General features: G+C 33.2%; 1 protein-coding gene across 1 annotated transcript in view; it reads right to left on the bottom strand.

Annotated features, from left to right (window-relative positions):
- Positions 1-26081, bottom strand: part of LOC109094448 (transcription factor 7-like 1-B) — a 55161-nt gene that overhangs the window by 6393 nt on the left and 22687 nt on the right. The window contains exons 4-7 of the mRNA XM_042730245.1: positions 13393-13476; positions 1887-2019; positions 1666-1768; positions 1491-1574 (exon numbers count right to left, since the gene is read on the bottom strand). Coding sequence (XP_042586179.1) covers positions 1491-1574; positions 1666-1768; positions 1887-2019; positions 13393-13476 — 404 coding nt within the window. The remainder of the gene's footprint in view (positions 1-1490; positions 1575-1665; positions 1769-1886; positions 2020-13392; positions 13477-26081) is intronic.

The following is a 26081-nucleotide window of genomic DNA, read 5'->3' as shown; positions in this document are numbered from 1 at the left end:
CCAAATGGAAGGAGGGGTCGGATCAAACACACTCAAAGTAACTAGAGAAAGTGTAGTCCTTCTACCAATGGAGAAACGAGCAGGGCTGGGCTTGCTCTCGCTTGTTCTGACAACGGTTGTAGAGGTCTGGAGGACGACGGACTATTGATCACTATGGACTCTGTATGAATAATTCAAGAATCCCTAACACACACAACACAACAAGAGAAGCTCAGTACAGATCATTCTCATTTAATCCAGTGCTAGCACTAAATTACGAGAAATTCTTGTCGATTCAGATCCATTTCATCTTGAGTGTGTACAATTGTGGAATAAACTCCAAACCGACTCTTCAAAGCGTGTTTCTTGGTTTGGAAACAGCAGAGTTAAATGGTGCAGCTGATGTACAGAGGCATAATGGAAGACTACAGTAAATGTTAAAAGAAGAATCCCCTGCTAAGGTTATACGACCATCCAAAAGAAGAAAAAATAAGAAAAACATGGATTACGGCAGATTTTCTCATTTCTCACACAACTTAAAAATAAGACTACAGATTCCTCCATTAAAATGGTTACACTTTATTTTTAGGTGACATTGTTACAGTGTATTTACACAAATAAGTACTAATATTAATGACGTAAATGTACTTACTACAAGGATAAGGTTAGGGTTTGTTTTAGGGTTACTTGCTTGTAATTATGCATAATTTACTGTTATTACTATAGTAAGTACATGCAACGTGTGTAACACCTTAAAATACAGTGTTACCTAATTATAATGGAACATTTATCAATCAAAGCAATTTGTACTTGTTTTCAGGTTTCACCATTTTAATTGTGTACGTTGCGAATGCTAATTCAGGGTTGGGTTACATTATATTTTAAGGTGTCCTTGTTACAGTGTTTAAGTACTGAGTAATATTAAGTAACTACATTTACTTATTATATAGTTAGGATTAGGGTTTGGTTTAGGGTTACTTGCATGTAATTTATTGTTAGTATAATAGTAAGTACATGTAATGTGTAACAAGGACACCATAAAATAAAGTGTAACCCAGGGTTGTGTAACAATTTTGTAACTCTTTCACAAAACTTTGACTCTGTTTGGGGTTTTTTGTAAACGACAATGAAATGACAACTCACCCCATGTATTTTCTAAATGGATGTTATTAATTTTACTGTAAAGAATTAACCTGCACTTATTTTATTTTCTTTTGACCTTGTAATATAACTATTTCGTCCAGCCAGCTTACTTTATAAACCTCTGTTTTGTATTAAACGAATTCCAATCAACAACCGATGCATTAGTTTTTTTTTTTGATAATGTGTTACACTTGGATGAACATCACAACAGAGAATAAAAGATCTGTCACTGCTTCCATGTCATCACAACCTTATTGCTAAGCTAATATAACCTTTAAATTTATCCAGTTAAAATATATCAACAAACTCTGTGAAAAGAGTCCATGTGTTATAGGAGAATCAATCTGCAAAACACACACAGAACTCACCTGGACATGGATGCGTTCATGGCAAGAGCTTGGTAAGGGTGACGGAAACCCCCGGCGGTGATGGGATACATGGGTTGACCCTGCCTGAGATGCACAGAGAGAGTCAGTGAATCAGAGGGAATCAGTATGAATCAGGGTGTGAGGATAGTATCTATTAAGATCGTGGGATACTCACTGTGGGACGAGCCACCCTAATGGGTGAGGGATCTGCCCCATGGCCCCGGGGGACAGGGGGTAGTAGGGGGACAGCTCTGAGGGGTGAGGGGTCCGAGGAATACCTGAACCAGAGGAACACAGTCAGTCAGTCAGTAACACAACGGAGGACAAAAACGTGAAAATGAAAAATTCACTTAAAATGTTTTTCAGTTAAAAATGTGTAAGTAGAGTGTGCAGTACCTGTCTTTGGGTCCAGGATCTCCGGAGAGAGGTGGGCTGGAGGAGTCCCTGGAGAAAAGTGTTCATTGCTGTAGGTGATGAGGGGGGTCAGGGGGTGCATGTGAGCATGCTGGACCACCGGGACCTTATTAGACTGAAAGAAAGAACGAGAGAGGGTCAGGTCCAGACTCAAAAGACAGGAAATCAAAACGGACCTTTTAAATCAGTATTATTTGCAAGTGTAAGAATTACAATTAATTATAGCAAATAATTAAATAATTCTAAACTAAGTAATTCTATGGAGTGCAAGAGTGCCTGTCCACTTTTTTTTTTTGTTCCAGAAGTACTTTTCCCATTGAGGAAAAGTACTTCTGGGTAAAAAAAAATGGTTATAAAAAAAAAAAAAAAAAAAAAAAGTATTCTTTCAAGAGTTGTAAGCCATGAACCAAAACCATCCAGCTACAAGGGCAATCTTTTATTTAAGAAAAAAAAAATTTATTATATATATATATATATATATATATATGGAGATTTCCTTGCAGAATCATGGGAAATTTTGTTTTTCTACCAGGAATTCTGATGTTAAACACTATTATTTAAAAAAAAAGTATTTAATAATGTGGGCTGATGGTCTAAAAAGAAGATAAAAAAATAAAAAACCATATTCCGTTGATTAACAACCTCGTAGCTCACAGTATTTCTGTATTTAATGATTAATAAATTGTTCAAAATCAGTTTCCTACAGAGAAACTTAGTATTTTAATCTCCAGAATCCGACTCTTGCACTCTATTCACATTTGATTATTTTTGCTTTTTTACATATAATGTGTTATAAATGTATGACTCAAACTAGATACCCATAAAGCACTGTTTACTTAATTTGCATCTTTGTTCTTTTGTTTTTAGGCTATTTGCTTTATAGCTTGTAATGAGCTTCTTTGCTCTCTTTTTTACTGCCGACTATTTACTTGTCTTGAATAACTGAGAATCTGAAGTGGATACTTGAACAAGACTTAACTGAGAAATACTTGAAAGACACTTGCCATTGTTTTAATTTAATTAATTGTGCTGTGTGTTTAGCAGATTAAGTGTGTTAGCTGTAAAACTACACTGGTTCTTGTGTAAAAAATGGCTGTTTATGTATGAGAGGATATATAAATGATGAAGTATATCAGTATGTGTGAAGCACATGAAGCAATCTGTCCGTGCTCCAAGGAATGCTGGGAGAGCTCAGCCTTACACCCAATGCCACACCAAAGCCCTGTGTACACAGCATGTCCTTCACTACACTCACGGCACATTACACATCAGTAGTGCATGATGCACACGTACAGCATGGCATTATGACACTGTGTGTAGTGTAATGAAACCCGACTCTTCATGAATATCTGAAGTTGCACAAACTAGTTCACATTTGTCTGTTTGTTAGCAGAAGCGAGCGAGAGATGTTATGGTTCGGGCAGCACATCTGTAGGACTGAGGAATGACTGCATCAATATTTCATCTGCCTGAAAACATTGCTGAAACCACAGCGATGTGATTCTGGAGTTTGGGCATGAGCAGAACTGCTTTATACGGTGAGGAAAGAAAATCTAGACCATCTCACTCGTCACTCCACAACCTTTATTTCCACGACAATGTGGTGGCCAAAATAACGTTGAATACTGTCAAAATGGTACAACATTTTGGTGTACAACATTTTTAAAGTACAATGTTATTTATTTTCAATGTTACAACACCGATATTCCAGTGTGATATGGAGAAATATCCAAGTGAGACATTTTTTCCTTTTAAAAAAATACTAACACTAAGGAACACCAATATTAAAGTTGATCATTATTTGATATTATTATTTCATAGCCTAAAACTAATAAAATGGTCGTTATATATCTACAACATTGTGGAAACTATAAAACCAATTAGAAATCAAATGAATAGTTAATTTAGACAACATTAAATGAACAAATGGTTAATTTTGAAATCTGCTAAAATTGTTATTTATCAGTATAACAGTGGTTCTTATAAGCTTATTTAAAATGATTTAAAATAAGAAAAACAAGCATTAAAATAAAAAAAATAGTAAATAAAATGAAATTTTATTTTTTTAAATATCTCCGTTTTCAACAACAACACGATTCCCACAGTTTGAAAAACCTTAATATATGAGGAAGCCTCATTTCAAAATGTGTGATTTGTAGACCTGGAAAAGTCATAAATGAATACAATCCTAAACCTCCATGGGCTGTTTTATAATATACAATATCAATATACATTTTTCTAGTTATGCCCAGCTTTAAATTACTTTATTTGGAAAATAAAGCATATATAAAGCGAAAATAAAGCAAAAAATATTCTTATCCTTAATCCTTATCCAGTAAATCCTAAACATCTGGAAAAATCACAGGGCCTTTGATTATCGTTGTACACCGTGGAAGTCAAAAATGTTGAAAACCACTGCTCTAATTGACAACAAATGCAATTTAAATATGAAAACTGAGTGTGCTAATAAAATGCTAAAATGAGTATGCACAATTATACAATATTGGCCAATATTCTATATTGTACCAGAAAATAAATTAAACACAACACCTTTAAAGTCACAAATGCATTGAACTTTACAACATGCTTTTGAATGCAACAATGTTCAATAAAAGACTTAAATGGTTGATAAAAATTATATGACAGGTGGAGGAAAGGAAAGTGGAGAAAGCTATTTGGAAACAAGCTCTGATCAACTTGTGTACTATAAGACCATGAATGTGTCTTAAATGTCTTCATTTCATGTCTAATATCTTGTTTTCTGACATCTTGATCAAAATCCGGTCAACAGGGGGCAGACTACAGCGGCGACGGTCAATCTGCCCACACCCAACAGCTTTAAAATTCACTAACAAGCTGTCAATTATTTCCCAGAAGCCACTGCCAAGTTGAGGGCACTTTGGTATTCACTATATACAGGGCACTAGTGTGAGAGTATGTGAAAAATCAGAGCTGCAGAAAGAAAAGCTAAACGATGTTAGTGTGGGTCTGGAGCTGGCGGAGGGCTGTGGCGGTCTGGCCAAGAGGGCACGGCTCTGCTGGGAGAGGAGAGCGGCCTGCTGTTGGCCGTGGAGGCTGTGTTCAAGAGGGTAGGGGGATTTCACTCAGCCAAACATGATTCTCAATCCTTCACATCTGAGATAAATTACTAGGCAAACAGCCCCTGGGTACAAGAGTAACCAACAAACCAAACAACCTCCTGAGCCCTGTGTGTGTGTGTGTGTGTGTGTGTGGGTGTGTGTGTGTGTGTGTGTGTGCGCTGCTCTCTCCTTTCCAGTGGGAGGTTTTTCAAAAAAATAAAAAAAAAATAAAACAGGGACAGAAAAAGAAAAGAAGGAAAAAAGGAGAATGCATGGCATGCTGGGATAGCTGAGCCTTGTTTGTCACTGAGGCAGGAAGCGGATATAAGAGTGGGCAGAACATGACATCAGCATTTAGAGGGACACACACACACACACACACACAAGCAAAGAAAGCTTAGGTAGACTTAGTATTTTTAGTATTACAGCAGCTTCACACACACAGAAATACAGACACAAATAGAAAATACAAATATAAGAAACTTACATAACATAACAGCATTATTACTGAAATGTAATGACCTTTAATCTTAAACAATATTCACTAGAAAAACAAAAATGAAAAACAGACAAAAATATCTACAGATTAATAAATATCCAATAGATTCTGGAATTATTTTCAGTCATTTTCTGATGGGAAAACGAGGCAGATTCGAACCTGCACTTCCAGCATGAGCGTCACAGCTCAATGTTTTAATTTAAAAAAAAAAAAGATTTATACAAAAATTGTGAATAACCTCTGTCCTTCAAATCCTAAGATTTAAATTGTGAATAGATTTTTTCATTCAAATCCTAAGATATCAGTTTAATTTGTTGCCAAATTATGTTTATTTAATTAAAGTCATGAATAAAATTCAGTATTCACGAATCAGTCAGTTTTGTGGAGTGACAGAACCTTTTTTATGACAGCCATATTATAATGTAGTACCAACTGACTCCTGTATATTTTACAGCAATAGCACAATTTCAGAGACCAACTTTTTTTTTTTCCTTTAGATTTCTTTTCCTTGAGAAAATTTGGCATGTACTGTACCTGATATATATCCAAAATAATCAACATTGAATCAAACTGAATCGCAAGCTTGTGAATGAGAATTGTATCATGAAATTTGTGTCAAAACCCAGCCCTATTATATAGGCCCTATGAAATAGGTTTTATTTATTCTTTACTTCCGCTTTATTTTTAAAAATTTCAGATTTTTCCACTCGATTTTTATTTTTTTTTTGGACTTAAATTTTAATGGTTTAAATCATTTTTAATGATCAAAAATAATATCTAATCAACTGAATTCGTAAAAGAAATGTTTTGCTCAACATTATATTTAAATTTTTTCTAGTAATCAAAAGAAGACATAAGAAATGAATAATTAAATTTTATCTTTTTTGGCATACAAAGCATTACACAACAAATATGTACTGTTAAAATTTAAACACAAAAGAAAATTGTATGATTATTCCTCAAAACAAAATTGTAATAATAACAACAACAACTATTATTGTTATTATTATTGAGGTACATTCTACTGTACAATAGTGCTATACTTTACAATTACTGTCATAATTTCTTCAAGTTAAACTGAAGTTTTATTTGGAAAGCTGTATTGAAGAGCATTACAGAAATCATAAGAATCTACTGAAGGGCTTAAGTATGCAAAAACGGGTCCATGTGAACACAAAGAGCACGCGCACACACACACACACACACATACACATATATATATATTTTAGATGCTACTGACATCTCAGTGTCTTTTGTGCATGGGACTCTGGGTTTTTTAGTGCCTTATGCAACAAATCTCAAAAGTTTGCGAGAAAATGAGTGAAAAAAAAAACAGAGGATCATGGAAATGTATGGCTGTTCCTTACTTCAAGAGCCACAATTCTCCACTGTGTTGTACTGAAAAACTCCCACGCAATCGGTGGTTGGTTGTGTACAATATGGATCCCAATTCCCAAGCCACAAAGCTTTCCCATCTGAGGCCTCGTCGCTAGGCTAACTTAATCAACTGGCCTAGCTTATCACATGCTGACACACAGTAAAACAGTGAGTGCTCCGTTGCATTTACACACACACACAAAAGGTTGTGCAGCAAAATATCAAGCAAACCTGTCTCCTGAATTATTGAACATTCTGGAGTCAACAGAATAACACATTAGCATAGTGACCTTATGGGCTCAATCTGACAAAGCTCAGCATGCGAGTGTGTTTGTGGGAGGACGTGGGATTGGGAATGAAATAAAGGATGAATACTAACAGCGGATTGTCCTGTTTGTTTAATCCAGCTCTGCTGTTTTGTACAACTGTCAGAAGTTGGAGGTCAAATGTTCCATACCATGTTGGGTGAACAGAATCAGGAAATGATGCATGATGTTGCCTGTCTGAGCAACACAACACCTCAGATCAAAAGAAAACAATGTGGTAATTGTGAGTTTAAAATTTAGAATAAGTCACATTATGAGATTACAAAAAATGAAAAACAGAAGTTGCTTTTACAAGAAAATTATTTTTTTTCTTGCAACAGTTTCCAGTAATTTTACTCATGTCACTGAATCTCTCTCATAACTGCAGTTTCTTGTAATTGTACTACAAAATAATTACAATTCAGAGAAAAAGTTGCAACTGAAAAAAGTGGCATTCATGAGAAAGTTGCAGTCCTGAGGAAAAACTGCAAATGAGATATGTAGCAATTATGAGAAATAAAGTTGCAATTCTGATAAAAAGTCACAAGTGTGATACGAGGTAGAAATTTTGAGAAACTGTTTGCATTTCCGAAAAGTTGTTGCAACTGTGCGATAAAAAAGGTCATAAATTTGAGATATAAGGTAACAAAAGAAATTGTTGCAATTCTAATGTTGCAACTGTCATATATAAATTAGCAATTATGAAATATAAAGTCACAATTACAAAAAAAAGTCGCAACTGAGATATGAAGTAGCAATTATGAGTTTGTATTATGAACTTATAGGAAAAGTTTCAAAAGAGAGATGAGGTAGCAACTGTGAGAAATAGTCGCAGTTTTGATAAAAAGTCGTAACTGTGCGATAAAAAGTCACAATTATGAGAAAATAAAGTTGCTAATTATAGGAAAAGTCGCAATTGACAGATACGAGGTAGTGATTGAGAAATTTTTGTAATTTCGATAAAAAGTCGCAACTGAGAAATTAGATAATTGTGAGAAATAGCTGCAACTACAAAAAATATCTTACAACTATAAAATTTCTTTTTTTATTTTTATTTTTTATTTTTAACTGAAGCAAACATGAGCTTCCATATATTAGACTTCCGGTTGTGACAATGTTATATTCTAATGTGAGTTTTCATTGACTGAAATATATTACATTTAATAAGCTATTTAATAATTTAAAAAGCTGTTCTTATTGGCTGAATAAGCTGACAAAGACGTCTAATGATCAACCTACAGTCATGGATCACATTAGCACTGATCTCCATCTTTAGTATCACACATGTGATATTTTTCAGGTATGCTGTGGTGACTTGTTGTTTGGTGATAGTTTTCGCTCCCTGCGGGTCATATTCACGGCGCCATTCTCCTCCACAAATAAAAAACCTTAAATAAAGACACACCTGAGCTCACCCTTCAGTCACCCTCTTCACGCCCTGATGCAAATTCCCCTCATCGAGTCTGACATTCAAGATCAGATGTTTTCTCAAACAATCCTCCAGCCAACGCCAAGGTTAAGCAAATCCCTTCACTCCAGCTGTCGGCCGTAAAAAGGGCCAGAGAGGGGCGTCCGGGCGGAGGAATGCCACAGGAAGGAAGACTGCGCTCTCATCAAATCCTCAATACTCGCTGTTCAAGTACAGCTAATTTGATTGCCATTACCCGACTACATGTCGCATTTTCTGCTGATCCCGTAATGCGAGTGCATGCATTTTATAACGCAAATACAATAAAGGCCTAATGGCCAGGCTGGGCGGTGAGACAAGGCTCTCTGTGTTTTTTAAGGACAATCTCATGGTGTACTTGGAGGTTAGAGAGAGTTCAGGGGTTACTGTGACAAAGCGAGCCTGAGCCGGATAGAGGAGACTGAAACAAGCACACACACACGCAACTGAATGCCCTCTGGCTGCCGGAGACTCAATGATGACATTGTCAGTCATCCGTCTGCAAGGACGTATTTTGTTTTCAACATTGAGGGGGGGGTTAAGTGTGAACTGTTTTAGTAGAGTCCCGGACCATGCTCATTCATAAGGTTTATTTAATTGTTTGTTTGCTTATATTTTACTTTTGTGAAATTGTGTATTGTGCTACCATCTATGCAATGTTGGTGCAATAAAGTAACATCATAGTAAACCAATTACTTGTTTACATAGGATATATAGCCTATATATGTAATGTATTTTATATTATTTAGTCACTTATAGGCTATAGTTTGACAGTTGTTCTAATTCAACATGCCACGGGAAGTCAATCTGACTTAACACTTTCTTATATTGATATTATTTCTTACTCCTTAACAGTTCACCTGGCTCTTAATGATTTAATATACGCCATCTTTTGGAATATCTGAAGGCCATGTACCTTAGTTCTTAACTGTAGCATTGGCTATAATAAGACTAATGACTTTTTAATTAATCAATATAGCATTTGTTATGAAGAGACAACCGCCTGCACATTCAGAACCAATAGCTACAACATGCTACAGTTGTAATATAAATCTATAGGGAAAAATCTATTCTCTTAACAGATTATCTCATATAAATTCTAAAACAAGTTAGACTAAATTTTACACAATAAATAAGCCTACAATAAAACATGATAAATTCTAGTAAAGGTGGTCATGAGTAGGTTAAAAAAATTTTAATATATGTGCTGGTTCAAGACTGTTTTCATCTCTTTTCTTCAGTCTTATTAGTTTATTTGCCTTTTTTAGATACTGACTTTCTCCATAACATTTTAAAGTGGCTGTTTCTCTAAATGATTCAAGTAGATCACATATTTGACCATCAGCTTCGCAATAGGAATACCCTGCACAAATCTCATCACACTTCTCAAGCGCGCAGTAAACGCACGCAGAGTATTCAGAGATTCGTGCGACGCTCGTGAACTGTGCTTCATTCATATTGTGCTGATAACTGCTTCATTCGGTTTGTACGTGAAGTTAGCGCTTATAAAAGTGTGATTTAAATAATTAATAGCCTGATTTGAGGTTTCCATTAACCATGGTATAAACAATTTATTATGTGTCCTTGTCGCAGGGAGATTTCAGACTAAGTAAGAGCAACAAATCAAGTCATTAAATCCACTTATAGCCGCTAAGTAGCTGAACTGTTCTTTAAAGGCTGGGAATAACTGCTAATGAGGTAATGCTTTAATGTATTGCTTTGATTAGTCATACAACTTAATCATATTTATCGTCAGATTAAGGAAAAATCTAATTGTTTACAATGTCATGAGACTCTAATTCACATATTTTCATGTACCCCAAAAAGTATTTGGACATGAACGGCACACTTCAATTATAATATGAATAAAAATATACAAAAATACTTTGTGAAAAAAAAAAACTTTTCACAAAGATTTTAAGTAAAAAAAAAAAATTAAAATCTAAGAAGAAAAATGACTGAAATTAAATCAAATTTAGACAATTTAAAGAGTAACCCAAGTAAAAACTTTTCCAAATGCTTTGGTTTTATAAAATCCATTACTTCTATTATAATCCATAAACTGGTTACTCTAAATAAAAAAAATAAATTAAAAAATCTGATTTTTTTTTTCATTTAAACCATTTTTATTTCATTCATTTTATAAATTCCCACTATTTATAGTCTTATCTTTTACAATAAATAAAATTTGATGTGGATTATCCAGTTTATAATGTTTGTTAATTTTATATATATATATATTATATATATATATATATATATATATATATATATATATATATATATATATATAATATATATATATATATATTTGACATATATTTGACATTAAACAACACTTTTCTGTTCTTAAATTCCATGTAAACTAAACATTTTATAATGTCTGTTTATTTTATTACAATACATTTTACATTAAACAACACTTTTCTATTCTTAAATTCAGTATTATCCACTATACAATGTTTGTTAATTTTCTTACAATAAATTTTACAATGAACAACACTTCTATTCTTAAGTTCAATGTGAATTTTACATTTTATAATGTGTTAATTTTTTACTTTAAATTTGTCATCAAACAACACTTTTCTTATTCTTAAATTCAGTGTGGATTATCTATTGTATAATGTTTGATGATGATTTTTTTACAATAAATTTTACATTACTACTACTGATTAATCACGTATTAGATGTTTAAAGTTTGATGATCATATCTGCATACAGAAAAGTCACTCTTTCACCTACTCTGCTTTGAAACCGGTTTAGTACGGGTCAGTCTGCCTGGCTCACCCTCTGAGGTTCCTCATGTTGTGTGTTTGCATGTTTCATCCTGACACATTCTCGCATACACACACACACACACACACATACATTTACATGCTCCACCACAGCAAGAATGTAACGCTCTGGTTAAATTTATCACCTCTCATCAGCTCACCAGAGGTGAATCAAACCACACAGGTCGGCTGAGGACACAAACTACCATCCTGCAAACCTCCTGACCTCCAACCTGCCTGACTGGAATTCACACAGATCTGCCCAACAGGAAAGCTCGCTCTTATCCAGCAGCGATCACTGTACACTAAGGAGTGGCATATATGTACCACTCTTTCTGCTCTGAGCCAAATTCACTGAGAAAACAGATTTCATTAGTTGTATAACTGACTATGTACAGTATAAAATAAATTCATTTTATTCTCAAATACATTGAAGGCTGGAAACACTTGACTTTCTGATTCTTGCCTCTTCAGAAAAGCTGTTCTCATTGCACACCAAACAAAAGCAAATGCTTTGCATGGTCATCCACATCAATTACACAAATCAATACAAGTGCATCAATAAACATTACCTGACACAACTATTAAAAACACATCAGGGATTTGATATGGGAAAAAACAAACAAACATCTGAATGTGATTTGCTTAAATTCAGTGTGGCCTTGTACACGTCAACTAAAACAAACATGTGAATGAATCATTCACAACAAGATCATAAATAAAATACATGGAATTACTTTTCATACTAATTTCATACTGACTTTACAGGGATAGTTCATTGAAAAAGCAAATCCTGTCCTTATAAACCCGTAAGACTTTCATTCATGTGCAGAACAAAACTGGCAATATTAAATCCATTTAAACACTGATCAACGCATATAAACATAAAGCTCATCAAATATGTGCACTTTCCATTTACTTTATTTGTTGTGCTTGTATGTGCATTGTTCAATGTTTATATATGAATAAAATAAATTATTCTGTTCAACAAAGTTATTGTCTCTTTTCAGAATAAAATGCTTGATTAATATGGATTACATTAATGTACCCTAAAAATGTGATGTAAAACATACTCCAATGATTTTTTTTTACATTTACTTTTTTTTTTTTTCTCAGTTTGAAGCTTTTACATTTTGGTAGCATTGACTTTCAATAGATGCACAAAACTGACTGCACGATATAAACAGAATTGTGAGAAACGTAGAATTATGAGATAAATGCAGAAGTACAAGGAATTACAAGATATAAACAGAATCAAAAGAAACAATTACAAGATTAAATGCAGAAGAACGAGATAAACCAAATTATGAGATATAAATGCAGAAGTACGAGATATAAACAATTATGATATAGAAATGCTGAATTATGAGATATAAAAGCAGAATTGTCAGATAAATGCAGAGTTACGAGATATAAATGCAGAATTATGAAATTTAAACAACTGCATGCTTTAATTTCAGAAGTGTGAGAAACTCACAACTGTGAGATAGGAATTCACAATTCTGAGAAAAAGTCAGAATTATGAGATACAAAACAAAACTGAAATCTACAAATGTTTAATTCTGACAAGAAAAGTCAGAATTGCCTGATATAAACAGAATAATGAGATATAAATGCAGAATTCCGAGAGGAAAAGTCTGAATTATGAGATATTAATGCAGAATTATGAGATATAAAAGCTATAAAAGCTGAATTGCAAGCTAGAAATGCAGAATTGTGAGATGTAAATGCAAAATAAGAAAAAAAAGTCAATTATGAGACTTAAACGCAGAATTATGAGATATAAACAGAATCACAATTGTGAGAAACTAAAAAGTCAGAGTTGTGAGATAAATTACTCTCTGGCAGAAAAAGAAAACTGAGATACATTCTGAAGTCGTCATGGTGTTTGTGCCATCTGTCTGTACAATAAATGTCCATTCCATCTGATGCACTGACATATAAAGTGTCTGCATACATATAGTGGCCACTGTGTGTGTGTGTGTGTGTGTTAGTGAGATACTCACTAATTGTCCTGGAGTAGGTGATCGTGAGTCTCTGAGTGCTGCTGTGCCTGGAACGTCCAGAAGAGGCCATTTCATCTGAAGATACTGTCAAACACAACAATAAAACATCGATGAGACATCAACATCGCATTTTAATTAACATCTCTCTATCAAAAGTCAATAGAAAAGTTCATGCACAAAACAGGTGCAGAAACTTCACCTCAGTGGGTGGCAAAGTCAACCAACACGTTTTGTCAGACCTGTTTACAATAGCACCTTTAAAAACGGAGAAGTGTGTGTGTGTGTGTCTAGACAGGCCTTGCTGATGACTAACCGTCGAACTGAAAAGAGACTTAACAGAATCTTCCAGCATGAGATCTGCTTCTCAGAGGCTCATAAATAAATCGAATGGTCAGCAGAGAGCAATTCCACTCGCAAACACCTGTGTCTGTATCGTGTGCGTGTAACGGAGAGAGAGTGAGAGTGTGAAATCTGTGTTTGTCGGAGAATGTGTTCCTCCCAGAGTCCAGCTGTGGGTGACTATCGAGGGAGTGTGTGTGTGTGTCGTGTAGGGGACAGCTGAGAGGAAATCCCATGGAGAGAGGTGGGAAAACTGGACCGTGGTAAAAACACAGCCACATCTATTAAAGCTCAAGTGAACAGCCCTGCACTTTTGACCTCTCCCTGTATCACTTCAACTAGCGACCAGCGTAAACTTCGTGTGGCTAATGTGGGCCAAACAGGTGCGCTGATACTCACTAACTCACAATGCGCTTTTTAATAAATGCAGAGGTTGTGTTCAGATCTTCATGTTTTGCTCCATTTGGTCTTATGGTCATAGCTGAAGTCTCAGTGGAGTTCACTTCAGACATCTGGTTTGAATATCAGTTTTTAACTGCCGGATACAGCAGGTTTTCATGTGCATGGATTTCTTAAGGCTGCTCAAGAATTTAAAATTCATTAAAACACATTTAGTTTGAGCGAATATTCTCATACTAGTATTTGAAAGAGTGCTTGAGCAGAGCGCATTAAAGTCAGCAAGAAATCAAAACTGATCCCGTTTATATTCTTAATGCATGTTCCTGCTCCAAAAGGTACACTAAAAAAAAACAAAAAAAAAAACTAGGATTTAGTTAGCAATCTTTAAAATTAATAATGTATATAAACTGTGTGTTATATAATTACAAAACCTTTAACATCGAATTGAACGTGAAAATTGAAGTATATATATATATATATATGTATATATATATATATATATATATATATATATATATATATATATATATATATATATATATATATATATATATATAAAAAACAATCTAATAAAGCAATACATTACAGAAGGTTTTCTTTTGTCATTTTATATTAAAAATGAATAGAGCCAAAAAGAATAAAGCCAGAAAAAGCAGTGCCAACAATAAGGTGAAAATATTAAAAATTTTAACATCAGCTTTAGACAAAGTTCTATACAATTTTGTCACAAAAATAAATAAATAAATACTTTTTAATGCTACAGTTTTATTAAGGCATCACTTTATAATTGAAAATAATAAAGATGTGTATTGTTATTTAAATGGTATTACATATCATTTAATTATAAGCACAAATAATCAATAGTCATTGGGTTTGGCCAAATGTTGCCCTAATTTCCCTTTAATAAACATGATAATTGGATTTAATTAATTGGTGTTTATATTAAGACTTGGATGCCGCTCATGACTGGAAATCCAGCCGGAAAATGCAAGGCTTCAATTGAATTAATGTGGGGTCCGGTCCACTTTTGAACCTTTACATCTTCGACCTTGCTTTCAAGCACAGCGTTCATAGGAAGGAAGTTTACACGGCCGCGGTTAAAAATGGAAAAGACATTATAGCACAAAAGGAAGAGGGGAGGGAGCGGGAGGACAGAGAGAAAAAAAAAAACACTTTCAGGAATGAGTTTTGTCTGAACAGGCCAAGGGTATTGTTTCCTGACAGCTGGGGGACTCGGGGGGCAGAGCGGGCCCCTCATTCCCATCCAAAAGAGAGGAAATTCTTCGGGTTGACATCAGTCATCTCCCCCTACTATCCCTGCCACACACACACACACACACACGTATATCCCGAAAGCTGATGTTAGGGTAGGAATCCTGAGCCCACACAACTGCTAAAGAGAAACAGAAGGCAGCCATTATTACTCTCTTTAGCTGCTCATGTTTTATCCCACTGCAGGAATCCAGCCCAAGATATAAACACACACAGATCTACATATTAAGTCATAAAAAGTATTGTTAACATGACAACGGCTTCCAGTAAAGAAGCCTAGTTCCAGTAAGGGTCCCTAGATCTGTCTCCCATCATTACTAGTGCTTTAAAACAAGACTTTACATTGTTTAAACATTAAACACTGCAATCTCAAGCCTAAAAGCACACGGTACAAGTCAAAGTAAAATTTAAGGACTTAAAAATAAATAAAATAAAAGTTTTTTGGAAACTTAATTTTTCTTACATTTTTAATATGGAACTGTATTATTTTGGGGCCTTTTTAGTGCCATGTTCAAATGTGTAATTTTGTGTGTAATGATGTGTAACTTTTTTTTAAATGTTAAATTTGGTCGTTTTGGTCAATTTAAGATTTCTAAAGTAACTTTTTCAAATATATATGAATGAATGAAAGTTTTATGTATTTTTTAATGCAAGATTTCCATAATTTTCAAATTGTGTAATGTTACATAAATATATATTTTTAAAAAGCACATTTTTTTTATAATTTGTACTAAGTATACATTTTTTTTTTTTAAATATCTAGAGTAAGATTTCTGTAATTGTGAGTTTAAAATTCATAATTACAAAAATAATATATAACAGTAATATATAACTACTAATATATAATAATAATAAAAAAATAACTTTCAAATGTTAAATAAATAAGTTTATTAGTATTTTTTAGTATTTTTTTAATGTATGATTTTCATAATTATCCCTTTTCAAATGTGTAATGTTATATAAATATTTAAGAAATGTAAAATTTGATTTCCATAAGTGACTTTCAAATATTAAAAAAAAATTTAAAAAAAAACTTAAAAAAAAAAAAAGTTTAAGATATCCATAATAGTGAGTAAAATTCATAACATTACATAAATGTTTTTTTCTTTCTTTTTTTTTACCTTTTCCTTTTTTTTTAATTTAAGGTTTCCATAATAGCGAGTTTAAAATGTGAGTGAGTTTTGTGTAATATTTCTATAATAGTGGCATTTTAATATAATGTTCAGCAGGAAATTATGTGGGGCAGGACTTGATTTAGATTATTAAAAACAGTGGAAGGAGGATGAGATGTGTAATTATTCAAAGAACAAAAAGTTGTTTCAGAAATGGAGAAAGTTATCACATTTGGATTAAAGATTAAGAATGACAATACTACTCACAGGACGGTTTGCCTTCACCACCCTACACTCCCGACTTCAACTAAAATTATTTCTATTCTCATTTTCTGGCTTTTCAGCCATTTTCAACACCTCAGCCTAACACAATTCTCTCAGCATCCTGTCCATTTAGCACTTCGGCTCTATCTAAACACTGGTGCCGGCTGCCCCGCCGCTGCGGTCAGGCCCTGGCCCACTAAACCTGTCCTCAAGTTGGCTCAGAGGGTCAGCAGTGAAAAAACAACACCTCTCTTGCTGGTCAGCAGAATTCAGCTCCTAACGACAAGGTGGTTACAATCACAAAAGCGCTTTGGGCAGAACGAGAATGCAATCCTGTAGTAAGTGTTTACAATGACACGGGACTGGAAACACACACATAAACTCAATTTGCCAATTAGCTTTTACAGTAGACTTCAGGCGCTGGGCTAATGTGTTGCAGGTGCCCTTGAGCTGTGCTTAAAACAAGACAGAACTGGCATGAACTCGAGAGTGAGGAGAAGAGGAGCACCGCAAACATTTATCAACCACTGCATTGATAACGGCTTCAGATCAAGATTATATTGTGTCATATTCACACAACCTTGAGGAAAAACAACGTCAATACTATGTAGCAATATGCAGCAGTCACACGCAACAGGCAATGTGTTTATTATATTACTAAAATGGACAGCTCTGGCTTTAAAATCTGCAACCAGGTGCATTTATATAAACTATATTACAAACTAGAAGAACTGATTCGCGAATATAATTTTTAATAACACAATTTAATATTCTATTTTTTTTTTTTGCTCCGTAAAGCAAGTTGAATTTTAAAACCAGCAACAAAATCAAATGCATTTACTAATGTTACAATCATTTTTATTATTATCATTATCATGTAATTATATCATTACATGAATTATATCGTTATATTATATATACATATATATATATATATATATATATATATATATATATACTATGTGTTATATATATATATATACACGTATATGTGTGTGTATATATATATATATATATATATATATATATATATATATATATTATATACATATATATATAATATATATATATATATATATATATACACATATACGTATATATATATATATATATATATATATATATATATATATATATATATATATATATATATATATATATATATATATATACACACATACATACATACATATATATATATATACACACATACATACATACATGTATATGTATATACATATATGTATATGTATATACATATATGTATATGTATATACATATACATATATGTATATACATATATGATATATGTATATATATATATATATATGTATATATATATATATATATATATATATGTATAGTAATACATACATATACATATATATACATATATATACATATATATACATATATATATATATATATATATATATATACATATATGTATATATATGTATATACATATACGTATATACATATATATACATATATGTATATATATGTATATACACATACATATATGTATATAGATATATACACACACACACACACATGTATATATATATATATATATATATATATATATATATATATATATATATATATATATATATATATATATATATATATATATATATATATATATATATATATATATATATATATATATATATATATACATACACACACACATGTATGTATGTATGTATGTATATGTATATATATTATATATATACATATACATACATATATATGTAAATATATATATATATATATATATATATATCATAATATATTAAAAATGTAATTTATTTTAATATATCTTCTACACAAACTTTATTACAAGGTAGAAGAATTGTTTGTAGTAATTATATTTTTATCTTATATTATACTACATATTCATGTATTTACTAATGTTTTATTATTATTATTGTTTATACATAATTATTTAATATCTATTTATATTTAATATCTATCATGTATACTACAAAGTGAAAAAAATAGTTTATAGTGATATTAATTTATATCATACTATATCACACACATATACACATTTTATATAATGTATAATGATATATATATCACATGAATGTACTGTATATACTAATGTTAATATTATTATAAATGTGATTATTTACTGAATATCTGTGTTAAACTATTATAAGGTGGAATAATTTTTACACTATTAATCATATTTATATTATCTGTCAAGCAAAACTGAGTTTTAAAATCCGCTATATAAAATCAAGTGTATCTATTACTCTTATTGTTATTATAAATATAAGTATTTATTGATATCTGTGTTTTTTTATCATACTGCTTTTGCTGACACTGCATTTATTTTAAGTCGGAATCAAAAATTTTATGCATTTGGATTCTGGAACATTTTCCACTTATTAGAGACTCCATATTGTGCTGGAAACTTTCTCTCCAAGCAGCAAAGACTCTATGTCATGGCTCCCGCCTTCCTCATCCTACATAGAGTCTCTCAACTTCAAAACTAGGCCTCACACACGCCGTCATCCTCCAGCTATCTGATCCATTTCTCTCTCCTCTCTAATTGTCTTCCAGCTCTCTGCCTCGGCCTCCAACGCTCAGAGCGAACATCAGTCGAACGCTCTCCTAATGAGAGGCAGAACACAGATGCCACAAAAGGTGGCGGAGAATATTCCAGAGAAAAGCCAAGCACCGGGCCTTTGGTTTGGTGAACAGAGAGAATATGGCATATGCTCTTGGGCCCGCTAGGTGCCAGCGCCAGAGTCCAATTGTTTGCCTCCTTTCATGGAAAGAGACGTGAACGGGGGGCCAGGAGGCTTTGTCAGCTCGGAGGAGACGAGGCAGCGCTGCCAGGGATGCTGTGAGGCAGATGCGAGGGACATTTGTTACTGAGGGAGAGCGCGGCGCCTGCCAACAGCACCCAAATAGAAGCGGCCTGACAAACTTACAGCTCCACCGTGGAGGTAATGAGGGGCTGACATGCTTTCAATTGCTCGCTCGAGATCTGTGTCGCTCACTTTACCAAGTTTTTAGGCTAAAAAGTTTCATCTAAAAGCCTGGATGATGATGTTTTACTATCACTCTTTAATAATGCACGTTCCTTAGTAAAGAACTTAATTTTAGTAGTATATATTTTTTAAATCATTTAATAAACATCAGTTTAATAAATTAAAAAAAATTTATATGAAGTGGATGGTTTATATTTATAAGTGAAAGGCAAGGCAATTTTTTTTTAAAATAGCACATTTCATACAATGATAATTTAAATAAATATAATTATTACAAAATCAAAAAGTACATAAGAAAAAATTATTTGAAAACTAATAAATATCAGCTCAAAACAGACTACGGTTCAAAAATGTGTGGGTCAAAAACATTATGTATTTAAACAAATTGATATTTATTAAATCATAAATTGATTAAAAGTGAATGCAAAGTCATTTATAAAAATTTATATAATTTATAAAAATATCAAAAATATTTCTATTACAAATAAATTCTATTCTTTTGAAGTTGCAAAGAATCCATTTTCCAATAAATATTTAGCAGCAAAATCTGTTTTCAACATAGATAATAAGAAATGTTTCATAATCAAATCAGCATATTAGAATAATTTCTGAAGGATCATGTTATACTGAAGACTGCTGAAAATTCAGCTTTGACATCACAGAAATAAATTACATCTTAGAATATATTAAAATAGAAAACAGTTATTTTAAATTGTAATAACATTTTACAATATTACAGTTTTTGATCAAATAAAAATGCAACCTTAGTGAGCATATGAGACTTTCAAAAACATTAAAATATCTTTGAACATTATTCTGTAACTATGTTTGCATGTTTGTTGCATGTACATTTTTTTTTTTATCAAATAATAATGCAACTTTGGTGGCTTTTCAAAAAACAACTTACAAATATCTTACTAAAACATTAAGCAACCACAGTTTCATGGTACAATTACATAATAAAAATGACACATTTTACAGCATAATTTCATTCGGCACAGAAAATGACCATTACTCATAACCACAGCTGAACTCCACACATGTCCTCCACACCAGCAGACAATGCCAATCACCCAGCATGTGGCCTGTATTTATTTAGGACCCCCCGATGAACCCAAATGGGCCTCCCTGTGGCCGGTGTGTTAAAGTGTTAATCACATCTCTCAATCTGAGCAGCCCAGCACAGATAACACACACACACACCGTCCGGCCCCACATAACGGCCTATTGTCAGAACAAGCCGTCAGTTTAATACTAGTCATTTACACCTACTGTTAGTCCAACCTGACCACACAACCAGCGCTTACCACAGGCCACACACAAAAGAGGTGAGAACGGCCCGCCTGCTTCAAACCGGGCGCCTTTGTGTAAGTGCGTTGTGGGTAATTAAATAATTATACAAATCATTCTTACGCAAACAAGATACAATCATGCTAATTGGAGAGAGAGATTAACTATCAGTGAATCTGGGTGGACCTGAAGCAGCTCCAGTGAGATCAACATCCACAATGCTTGGTCAGACCGTCTGGAATGTAACCAGACTTCAGAGATTAAACTTGATCAATGATAGCGATTTAGGTAAAAGTGTATGGCATTCAAAGAAGAGGAAACCCAAATGTTAAACAAGTGCTCACTGGCACGCTAAGTTAATAATAATAACCTCACTAGTTTAACTTAGAATGTCGATAGATCCACATCCCTGAGCGGTTTCCCTCGACGGGAACACATTCTCATAGGTAAACGCTGCCACATTAGCGAGTCCGCTCAGCACGCAGGTGTGTTTGTTTTGGCTGTAGGAGTTATTTACAGCACGGCTAGACGAAACATTCCAATGAGGCTATTTATTTGCGTTTTTTAGACCATAACAACGTCTGAGGCTGTTTTCTTACTCAGTTCGATTGATTTTCCAAACCCAAATTCGATTCCACCGTGTTCTCCCTTGTTCTCACATTGTATCATCTGGGTCCGAATTGAAATTTGTAGTGCAGTGAAATGGAATTTACAGTATAATGCGGAATGTCACGGAATTTTGCCAAATTTGAATGAATAAATCAAAAGCAGGGCTGCACATGGAATCGAATCACCAGATGGAATAGTGTATGTTATTATTAAAGAACAATACTCAATCAACACAACTTGTGTACCTTGTTCAATGTCCGTGTGGTCTGTGTTATGTGGGAAAAACATCCCGTCAATTGAAACAAAGGATCAGTGAGAATAAGAGCTCCATTAGAGAAAAGATATTAAAAGCATTATGTAATGTAATGTTGTAAAGTGTGTCTGTTTGTTCAAGATGGGATGATAGTAACTCTGTCAAGATTTGAATTGTCTGATATTGTGACTTTACAAACATGATTAACTTTGCGTTTAAATGGTGTAATATCATCTGTTTGTAATGTTGTAAAGTGTTTTTATTGGATATATGAGCCCATGTTATTTATGATGTAGGAGTTGGTGATTGGTCCACATGTAATGTTGACGACACTCATTGGTTGGGAGTGTATTTAAAAATGTTTTGACTTTAATAGCATGTATATGCCTGATGAAGGTCAGTGTACCGAAACGTCGCTTTTGTAAATAAACGTCAATATTTAGCAATAGTGTGCGGGATTGCATAACAATATTGTAGAAACGTAATTTTCTGCAAAGCTGCTTTGCAACTATTTGTATCGTATAAAGCACTTTACAAATAAACTTGAATTGAATTTTTATATTTTGAATTTTTATATTATAAAAGAACAAAAAGACCACTATTGAAAAGAAGTCTGTATGTTCTGTGTCTCATCTACTGCACCTATTCAGTACTTTAACATTTCATTCTATAAAAGTATCATCAAATAATTTAACAGAAATGACAGAAATATCAATCGTACAATAGAATGCACTTTAAGTAATGCAATATAATAATACAGTGTATTAAAACAGTATAACTATTACAGTATTAAGGAGTATCACACATATTTTGTCCATATTTTAATTTTAACAGTAAACCTATTTTGTTAATCACTTTTTTTGCCAAAAAAGAAAGTTGTTTGATTTCATTTTAAAAGACTTTTAAAGTTTATGTATTGAATTTGTTCACCACCATTTTTGGTAGTAAAGCTGTATTAAATCATAAAACACAGAATCCAAAAAAAAAAAAATTGTAAAACAGACAGCACTACAATAAAACATTTCATAGGGTTCTGCTGTTGTTAAAATTAATAAATTATTATTTTATTACATTTTTAGTAAATGAATTTATTATTATTATTATTATTATTATATATATATATTATATATATATAATCTTAATGGAAAACACAAAACTGGGGAAAAAATAAAACAGGTTTCATATGACCCAAGGTTCTTTTGCATAATCAGTTTGAGTACCACACCAAATACTAACTGTAAACCAGTTTTACTGTGCTTTTGAAATCAGAGCTTCATACTTCACAAAAAAATTGTAAATATATTTAATATTACATTTGTTAATCATCATTAAAACAGACAGCTTTCAATAGTTGTGAACTACCTTAGAGTTCCATCTTTAAGCTGGCAGACAGAAGAGTGTCATTAGCTAACACTTTTTTTTCTTTCAGTTTTAATTTCTTATTTTACCACTTTTAATGACAGTAATAGTGGAACATAATAGTGGATTGTAACTGCATCCACATGAACTACACACTCCAGCTGACTAGAGGTCACTGTCAATAGGCTGATGGCTGCCGTATCTGAAGTATGTATCTAGCACTAAGGTAATGGCTGCCATGTTTGAAGTATTCCTCAGTCTTTGGGCCGAGTGAAGTTAAGTGCCTTTGACAAGGCTCTGCTGCTCTCATCGGGCGTCTATTGTGACCTGCGCGCCCTCCTTGCATATCCATTCATTGCCTGAAAACACTAAAAACCAAGTCAAAGGTCAACCTGCCAGAGTGCACACATCTCCATGGCAACATGGTCCTATTAAGGCCGAGCTCACGGGCCTCTTAACACGCTCTTATGTACAAAAGAACTATTAGTAAGGAAGGACGGACGGAGGTGCGTGAGAGCTTCTATGAGCGTAAGGGAAGCATAGAGACGGGGCAAAGGTTTAACCGAACAATTGAGAGATTCCAAGATCTGACCAGGACTGATGGATGGATTCGGCTTTTAAAGTAACCACCAGTCCATCAAACGGGGCCAGGACAGCATGGAGAGCCCATTTCCCACTCCATTGAAGACCACACTTGTTTATTAGCTACGAAGCAACACAAGGATCATTGAGAACGTTCCTTTAAAATGCATTCATCACACCGTAAACACAATCTGTACTCTTCAGCATGGAAATAAGAACCTACTTACAGTACATTCTTATTAGAAAATCAACAAAAACAAGATTTTTTAGGAAACGATGGGAAAAATGACATGCTGAGGACGTAAATGTATTGTCCACTAAAAACTGACAATTTAAACTGATTCATGGAAATTAATCAAACCATATCCAACTCTGTTTTTTTGTTTAAAAGTTTAAACTAGATACACATCTTTGTCTTTACTGAATTTAATGGTCCAATTAAAGAGAATTAAAAGCATTGCAATATTAGGGCCCTATGGGCCTAATATTAATAGGGCCCTATTTATTGTACAACACTGAATGTCACGTAATTTGGCAAATTTTGGACAGATACATTAAAAGCAGGTCAGTACACTTCAATCAAAACACGATATAGACTAGTATTTGTAAATAGTAAGCCATAAAAAGACCACTTAAATATAATTTGTGTGTGTCTCTGAATGAATGAATGTCGCAGATGCGCGGTTTGGTTTAATACACACATACTGAAGCATATGTGATGCTCACTGTGTTTATTTACCCTGTTGCCTCAAAATATGAGTACATGAACATAATCTCAAAAACTGTTTTTTTTTTTCACAATTATACTGTCAGCCTAATCACTGTGAATATGTCATTATGCAATTAACTAGTGAAGATCTGCATGAGTTCTAAATCTTGCATAATTTAATAATTGTTGGAAACTTGGACAACCAAAACCAATATTCTGCTCTGATAGCCACAAAAAATAAGCTATATTTAAATTTGTGCAGTTAGGATCTTTGTATGCCCATGTTATCATATTAAACCTGTTTCAGCATCCTTTTTCGTTCTTTTTTAGGTGTCCTTATGATTCAGTCGTCAACTGTGACTTCCTCTAGAAGCGAATCAGAATAGATGGTGGAGATTATATTTTTTAAATGGAGAACAGTATAGCTGGAAGAATACCATTGCATTGCCCATGGACAGGCTTCTATTCACACCACACTCGTAGAATGAGAGACAGATCTGATGGAGTCGAGCGCGATGGAATAATTGAGCTATTGTACTCAAGAACACAACGCAAGGTCAATCGAAACCTTACACATAATTAGAAGCACAAGAAAATAATCGGGGCATCTGCCGAGAGCTGGCGCTCTGTCAGCGCTGAGGGCAGGCGGCCATATTGTTTCAGTCAATTACCAGTGTGTTCTGAGGTTTTTCAGTACCTGGCATATCTTGTTACAGATTCTTCTACAAATATTAAACTCACAACAGAGGCAATACTTTTAACCACTAATGCTGATGGAAAAAGAACTTTATATTAACTGCCTTTACTCAAGCTCTTTAGGGGACTTAAGCTTAAGAAACTCTTCAGCCTGCCAGAAATTGGACTCAAACGTCATCATAATAAACCCCAGAAACTGTAGCTGTTGAATGGATGACTGGATGTTTACTGTAAAAATATTATAACTGAGGTGTGTTTATGGGCTGAAACATGCTTGTGAATGCAAACACTTCTAGCTAAAAATCATGTATCGTTACGTACCAATATGTGTCAGAATGTGATTCATAACACAAGTATGAGAACCATTCTCACTATGGATGATCAATATATTAGCATTTAATCAGTTTCAGTCTGATATATTTAAATGTGTTTATAAGCTTATAAGTTATATGCAGTTGATCACGACCCTGCATTATTTTGTATTATATATATTAAAATGAATTATTTGCTTAGAGCATGCAATTTATTTATTTATTTTTTATCCATGGCACATATGCATTGTTTGTTTTCTGCTATTTATGTATGCATTCATACATGTAGCTATTTATTTATTATTATTATTAAAATTTTGGTAACATACATTTTGGTAAGTATAAGGTCTATATAAGATCTAATAAGGTCTCATTTGTTAATGATAGTTAATGCATTAGTTGAAATGAACTGTCAATGGTTAGGATTACAGGTTTTATAAATCTTTATTAACATTAGTTATTAAAAAAATAACTTAATTGTTCATG

The sequence above is a fragment of the Cyprinus carpio genome, chromosome B8, assembly GCF_018340385.1.
Source record: "Cyprinus carpio isolate SPL01 chromosome B8, ASM1834038v1, whole genome shotgun sequence".
NCBI classification, from domain to species: domain Eukaryota; kingdom Metazoa; phylum Chordata; class Actinopteri; order Cypriniformes; family Cyprinidae; genus Cyprinus; species Cyprinus carpio.
The sequence above is the reverse complement of the archived record's forward strand: the minus strand, read 5'-3'. Positions and strand labels throughout refer to the sequence as shown.